Genomic DNA, 7227 nt, shown 5'->3' with positions numbered 1-7227 from the left:
AAGCAAAACTAAGTCCATTTAGCTATGTCCCTGAAAGTCAGAATTAGATGTTCACGGTCTTCCCCAATTTTGACTGTGGGTAAACAAACCCTACCCACCTTGGTCCCACCCAGCAGAAAGGGAGGAAAAAACAGATCAAACCTTCCCAAACAGAAATTTTACGAAGGACAGTTCCACATGCTTCAAGGTAACTACTTCCATGGCGTGGACTGGTTAGTTCATGGTTCACACTGGCCATCTGATATAGTAAGTACATACCCAAAAAAAATCCTTTCTAATATTATACTTCCACCAACACCAGAAAAAATCTAAATTCAAAGTTCACTTTCAAACCCAAACTACATTTAACAGTAATTCATGAAACCAAGGCTTCTGAAACTAGCCAGAACTGCCCAAAAATGCTGGTGTATGGGCTTGCAGCTAAGCCAAAGGATACCTAGCCCCAAAACTATAAGTGCTTGCTGCCCTTGTATACAGACTCAGACAACTATATGGTGCCAATTTTAAATACAGTTTATTTAAGACATTGCATTTTCCACTTCACAATACAGTGCTTATAAAGTGCAATGTTGTATTTCTTTCCCTGTGCACATATTCCATATTCAAGTATCAAGAATGCCCAGTTTATTAACTATAGCAGCTCCTTTAAAACTGCCATGAAATTTGCTACAAATTTGGGTCCTTCAAATGTTTTGTGTGGAACAATGCTAGACCTATTCTCAGGTTGGCTTAATCAACCTCCTCAATGGTGGGCCCGGAGGAGGCACCACCAGAGGGAGGAGCACCGCCACCAGGGAAGCCTCCGGGCATTCCTCCAGGCATGCCTCCTGCACTCTGGTACAGCTTTGTGATGATGGGGTTGCACACCTTCTCCAACTCCTTCTGCTGATGTTCAAATTCTTCTTTTTCTGCAGTCTGTTGGGGGGGGAAACCAAAACTTAAAGGTTACTGGAGAAAACTTCCTGCCTGATCAACCTGATGTTATCAGATATAAACACTGGTCACATTCTTAACTACCCATTAACTCTTGGGTCACTCAGACATCCAAGGAAGGAAAACAGTTGCCAACATCGGAAATTCTGGTGGAAACCGCGAATGTTTGGACCATTCATCATTGTGACCTATGATTTTAAAATCCCATCTAACCTTATTGCTGAAACCCCATCCCCATCTGCTCAATTTATTAGACTACAGACCTGGTTCTTATCCAGCCAGTTGATGATTTCATTACACTTGTCCAGAATCTTCTGTTTGTCCTCATCATTTATCTTGCCCTGAAGTTTCTCATCTTCAACAGTTGCTTTCATATTGAATGCATAGGATTCCAGGGAATTCTTAGAGGACACCTTGTCCCGCTGCTTCTCATCTTCAGCTTTGTACTTCTCAGCTTCCTGGACCATGCGCTCAATGTCTTCCTTGCTCAAACGACCTGTGAGGTTAACCACAAAAAAAAAAAGCAGCTTTAAGACAGAACTTCAGTTACCCTGCCAACCATAACCATTAATGCTACAAGTCTAGAGTGAGCTCTGAGGTTCAATGCCCTTGGGCAGATTATAAAAACCCATGGGTCTCACACAAACCACATCTTTTAAGACAAAATGAGAAAGTGCCACTCAAAATTGTGCTTACCTTTGTCGTTTGTGATGGTGATCTTGTTTTCTTTCCCTGTACTCTTATCCACAGCAGAGACATTAAGAATGCCATTAGCATCAATATCAAAAGTGACTTCAATCTGAGGAACGCCACGGGGGGCAGGAGGTATGCCTGTGAGTTCAAACTTGCCCAGTAGATTGTTATCCTTGGTCATGGCACGCTCACCTTCATAAACCTTGGCAGGAAATGAAAGTTACTAAGAAGCTGCAAAGATTAGTATGCCAGCTTATGTTTACTTAAGCCAAGCAGGGAAGAAGACCTCGCTCAGACATCCAAGGAAGGAATTGGCCAACACAAGACTTCTGGTGGAAACTACGAATGGTTTTGGAATCCATCATCATAGCAGGCCAAGTCTTCCCAATTTTTTACAGGCCCTAAAGTATAGCAGATCTGGTAACACAGTAAAACATACCTGAATGAGTACACCAGGCTGGTTATCAGAGTAAGTAGTGAAGGTCTGGGTCTGTTTGGTAGGAATGGTAGTATTGCGCTTGATGAGAACGGTCATGACCCCACCAGCAGTCTCAATGCCAAGAGAAAGAGGAGTGACATCCAACAGCAGCAAATCTTGAACATTTTCAGATTTGTCTCCAGAAAGGATGGCTGCCTGGACAGCTAAAATAAAAACATTTAGTTAAAAAAAGCTACACCAACCTCAGTTAACCTCGCTAACAAAGGTCTATCGCTCAGACATCCAAGGAAGTTACGCCATCATCAGCGAAGCTTTTGGTGGAAACTACGAATGTTTAAGAAATCCCTCATCATAGCGTTAGCTTGGGGCTTCAAAAGCCACCTGTTAAAATTGTTTAATGCCCAGTGGGATCAATTACCTGCACCATAAGCAACAGCCTCATCAGGGTTGATGCTCTTATTCAGTTCCTTCCCGTTGAAAAAGTCTTGTAGAAGTTTCTGGATCTTGGGGATACGTGTAGAACCACCCACCAGGACAATATCGTGGATCTGAGACTTGTCAAGCTTGGCATCCCGAAGGGCTTTCTCTACAGGGTCCAGGGTGCCACGAAACAGGTCAGCATTCAACTCTTCAAACCGGGCACGAGTAATCGAGGTATAGAAGTCAATTCCTTCATATAGTGAATCAATCTCAATACTGGCCTGGGTGCTGGAAGAAAGTGTGCGCTTGGCGCGCTCACAAGCAGTACGGAGGCGACGGACTGCCCTCTTGTTCTCGCTGATGTCCTTCTTATGTTTGCGCTTGAACTCTGCAATAAAATGGTTTACCATTCGGTTGTCAAAGTCTTCTCCCCCTAAGTGGGTGTCTCCAGCTGTAGATTTGACCTCAAAGATCCCATCTTCAATAGTGAGGATTGACACATCAAAAGTGCCACCTCCCAAGTCAAAAATCAGCACATTCCTTTCAGCTCCAACCTACAATTAGAATACAAGGGAATTACTCATCCCAATCTCCAAGGGCTCAAAAGTCCATGGTTAAATGGAAACTATACTCCACAAACGATACATACCTTTTTGTCTAAGCCATAAGCGATAGCAGCAGCAGTTGGCTCGTTGATAATCCTAAGCACATTAAGACCAGCAATAGTTCCAGCATCTTTGGTAGCCTGATGCTGAGAGTCATTAAAATAGGCAGGTACTGTGACTACAGCATTGGTAACAGTCTAGAAAAAAAAACAAAACCAAGTTTCAATAGTCAATTCATTACATGTTAATACTCCATCTACTTCTGCCTGTAAAGACAACCACATTCTTTTTGAAGGTAAGGCAGCCAGATTGCTAGTATCCTTCAACCAAAAGCCCATGAATTCCATTCATCAGGGAATCTGGCACATAATGCAATCTCCAGCCATGGGTCCTCACTACAGGACTGGCAGGCTACTCACCTTGCCAAGGTAAGCCTCTGCAATTTCCTTCATCTTTGTCAAGACCATAGAAGACACCTCCTCTGGATAGAAACTTTTGGTCTCTCCCTTGTATTCTACTTGGACCTTGGGCCTGCCAGCATCATTCACCACCATGAAAGGCCAATGCTTCATATCACATTGGACAACAGCATCGTCGAATCTGCGTCCAATCAGGCGTTTGGCATCTGTAAAAGTTTATCGGGTCAAGGGCTGCATTTCATCTACCCAGTAAGAACCCTAGTTCACCATTATTCAAATTCTATCAGATCTAGCAACCAAACCCCAGATTTGTTAAATGGACCCATTTTCCAAAACACAATTGTTCAAATTTCTTAGAGATGTATAAGAAAATTAGCAAGTAAATTTTTTAAAAAGCCGTTTCTACTTTCAGAGCTTTCATGGCTCTCTTACATTTGTAAACTTTTCTCAAACGCCCGGTCTACGCCACTTAAAACTTGAGTGTTACTTAAAATTAACGGCTTACCGAAAACTGTGTTGGTGGGATTCATTGCAACTTGATTCTTTGCAGCATCACCGATCAATCGTTCGGTGTCAGTAAAGGCGACATAACTTGGGGTGGTCCGGTTTCCCTGATCGTTGGCAATTATTTCCACCTTCCCGTGCTGGAAAACTCCCACACAGGAGTAGGTGGTGCCAAGATCGATGCCAACTGCAGGTCCCTTAGACATAGTTGCTACAAGGGAAAAACAGCCCACTGTTTGAGAAAACAAAACCCCCAACACCTGGAATCAAGCAATCAGGTAGAAGCACTTCCGCCTCCTCCCCCACCACACTGCCCGTGTCGGAGGAAACCACGCGGCAGGACCAGAACGATAAATACTGCAATCGGGGGTTGCCGTGCCAACCGCGGCGGGAGTTCGGGCGTGAATCAAACACCGACCCAAAGGGTCTGCGACAGTGCAGAGGACGTGGTCTCGACCCAGGACGCCACCTTTTCACCCCCCTCATCCGCCGCCACCCGTGTTCCATAGCCAACACAATACGGGCCGCGTGGCGTGCTCGGAAACCCCTCCCCCACGTCGGGCCCCTGCCAAAAGCGACAACTTCCTCTCTGAAGGACCTAGGGTGGGTCGGCTGCAAGGCTAGCGGATGCGACCGCCGCCCAGCCCTCCGCGCAAGGACACCACCCTGACGCCGCGGNGGCGGCCCCCCCGGCCTGCTGCCCCCGCGCCCCCGCCTCCCTCGGAAGAGCACGCCCAGGCCGGGCAGGGGCCCGGGGGACCACCCACCTACAAGAAATGCTCAACCCTCCGGGTTGCCCCGACCCCGATCCGCTCGGCGGCGGGCTGCAGGTTCCCGAAAAACCCACCAAAAGCTCGGAAAACGGAGGCCTTACCTTCTGGGTGGGCCCGGCCCGGCTGGGGAAGAAATCAGCTACCTGGAAAGCTAGCGCCGCGTTCAATGAGACCGACTTCCGTCCGCCACCCTGTCTCTTATACCCTGCCTCAGAACCTTCCAGAAGGGGACCACCCCTGCCGGCTGCCCATCATGGCTTCCTNACTCACCGCAGCGTTCTGGAACTTTCATTCTCGCCCCCGCTCTCCGAACGGCCCCGGGGAAAAGGAGGGTGGAGCCGTGAGAGCCCGCGCGCGGGAGTCCTCAGTCACCCCAGGCGGGGGGAGGGGGGCGAGATTGGGGCATCCGCTTCTGCGCATGCGCCCCCCACTGAGCACCGGCAGGAGACGACGGAAGGAGGTGGAGGAAGAGGGGCGGGTAAATTTGGAAGCAGCCAATGACAGCAGCACGAGCCGCGATCCGGCTCGACACGCAACCGGGGAAGGACGAGCGCAGGCCTGAAGGGAGGGGTCCGGACCCAGCTGCCGGGAGCGAAGACGGAAGTGGAGCGAGGACAAAATGGCCGCGAAGGTTGTTGTGCCCCTCCCCCCTCTCCCGTCCTCATTCTGTTTTCCCCAACCCCCACTTCGGCGCTGCAGAGGGTCCCCTAGGCCCTCCCGGGTTCCACGTCCGTTCTCGTATCTAGTATGCCTTTGGGCTCCGTCGTCCTTCTAGGAACCGGGAGGAATGTTCCCACCCCTGAGCGCTGCTAGGGTGACTTGCCCAGGGGCACGCGGATCTGGGGCTGGAGGGCGCCGCCTGGTCCCACTTGGGCGCGGGGAGGGACAGTTTAGCCAGGCCAGCCCCCAGAACCCTCCGTCCCCGTGGCAGCTGGAGGCCGACAGCCCTAGAGGCAGAGAGGTTGGAAGGGATGCGGTTTCTCAGAGCCACTAAGGCCGGATGCCGTGCCGGGATCCTCCACCAGACAAATCCGCCGCCCTGAGCCCGGGCGACTCCGCCACTCCCCACCTCCCGCCGGCAACGGGTTCGGCTGCTCGGCTCTGCCTCTGCACTTGCCCGAGCCCCGCATTTTTCGGTTATTTGTGAAAAAGGAGACAGAAAAGCTAGCCAGGTTTTTCCGTGTAGGAGAATCCGGCATCAGGAACCCTGGTTCCGGTAGCCCCATGTCCTTGATTTAGACTCTCGGAGCAGCTTTTATTTTCAGTAACATGATGTAATATCTTTCCTGCCTTGACTTACAAAAAACTAAGCGAGAGATCATGCAGAGGCATCTTGAAAACATTACTAATCGAGTCCATGAAACAGTAGTACTTAGAATTAAATTGTGGTGCGTGGTGGCCGGTATTTGGGCTTTGTCATTCTCAGAGCCTTTCTCAGTATCTGGAAATGTTTTTCCATGTGTTCTTTCAGACAGGCAGGGCAGCTGATACTCGTATTTGATAGATACATGGGCAGATAGAAGATAAGTTTTTTTATAACGTTATCTAACACAGTGGTGCGGCTGGACTAGAAAGGCCTTCCAAACAGTCCCTCCAGAAAGAGTGTCAGTGAGGACACGTTGTCCTTGTCAAAGCCAGATAGATTCAACCGCACGAAGGAGGGACTTTGTTTTCACATGTGCCTTTTCGGGGGCAATGTTGGCTTGAGTCCTTGGAGGTATATACTTAATAAATTCTTCCCACCTCCCCAAATATTAATTTTATGCATTGTGTTTTTACAGCATACAAAGTGTTTTCATTTGTTTTATCATTCGATCATCAAAACAGCTTTCTGAGATATACATCCGGTAGGAGGAGAAAAATGAGGTTCAGAGATGGTATTTGTAGAAGGAATAATGGCTGGCTGGACTCGGACCTAGCTCTTTTGACTCCAGAATCTTTAGTCTGTTTTTTAGTTTACACTATAGTGTCATTTTCTTTCTAGAACACCTATAACTTCAACTCCAGAAAGTGGAAGATGTGTGCTGTGGGAGGCTCCTTTCAATTTTCTTTGGTATCTACAATCTTCCTTTTCCCACTCAACCTATCAAGTACAGTCTCTGAACTATACCCTACATTTCACAGTTTTTAACCTGTGAACTACCTACAACATTTTAACTATTGAATCATTGGAAAATGGACGGAGGGCCAAACCACCTAACAGCAGTGATTGAAGAAAATAGAGTAGATAACCTGTTTCCTAGTCACTCAAAGCACATTGTGAGAACTTGAACTATGCTCTTATTGCATAGAATGATTCAGAGTTTATGGATTTAAAGGTCAATAAGATGAATGTCCTGTCTCCACCTCTTTTAATGCACAAGGTTTCAGACACACTCAGGATGGAAAATTAAAAGTTTGGGGGCATAGGGACTGCAGTGAAGAAGTCTGAGGGCTAGGGT

General features: G+C 48.0%; 1 protein-coding gene and 1 non-coding gene across 2 annotated transcripts; both read right to left on the bottom strand.

The window, feature by feature from the left end:
- Nucleotides 1–497: 497 nt before the first annotated feature.
- HSPA8 (heat shock protein family A (Hsp70) member 8) lies at nucleotides 498–4992 on the bottom strand. Its single transcript, XM_077763067.1, has 9 exons — nucleotides 4888–4992; nucleotides 4015–4224; nucleotides 3510–3715; nucleotides 3135–3287; nucleotides 2484–3039; nucleotides 2066–2268; nucleotides 1630–1828; nucleotides 1197–1429; nucleotides 498–915 (listed from the first exon to the last, which is right to left on the bottom strand). The coding sequence occupies exons 2-9, from the start codon at nucleotides 4217–4219 to the stop codon at nucleotides 730–732; spliced, it is 1941 nt and encodes a 646-aa protein (XP_077619193.1). The 5' UTR covers nucleotides 4220–4224; nucleotides 4888–4992; the 3' UTR covers nucleotides 498–729.
- LOC144230728 (small nucleolar RNA SNORD14) lies at nucleotides 1914–1999 on the bottom strand. Its single transcript, XR_013334852.1, has one exon. It is a non-coding gene; the product is annotated as a small nucleolar RNA SNORD14 (small nucleolar RNA).
- Nucleotides 4993–7227: the final 2235 nt, after the last annotated feature.

Source organism: Crocuta crocuta, unplaced genomic scaffold (genome assembly GCF_008692635.1).
Source record: "Crocuta crocuta isolate KB4526 unplaced genomic scaffold, BGI_CrCroc_1.0 scaffold316, whole genome shotgun sequence".
Taxonomy (NCBI): Eukaryota; Metazoa; Chordata; class Mammalia; order Carnivora; family Hyaenidae; genus Crocuta; species Crocuta crocuta.
Note: the sequence above shows the minus strand (reverse complement) of the source record. Positions and strands in the feature narration are given on the sequence as shown.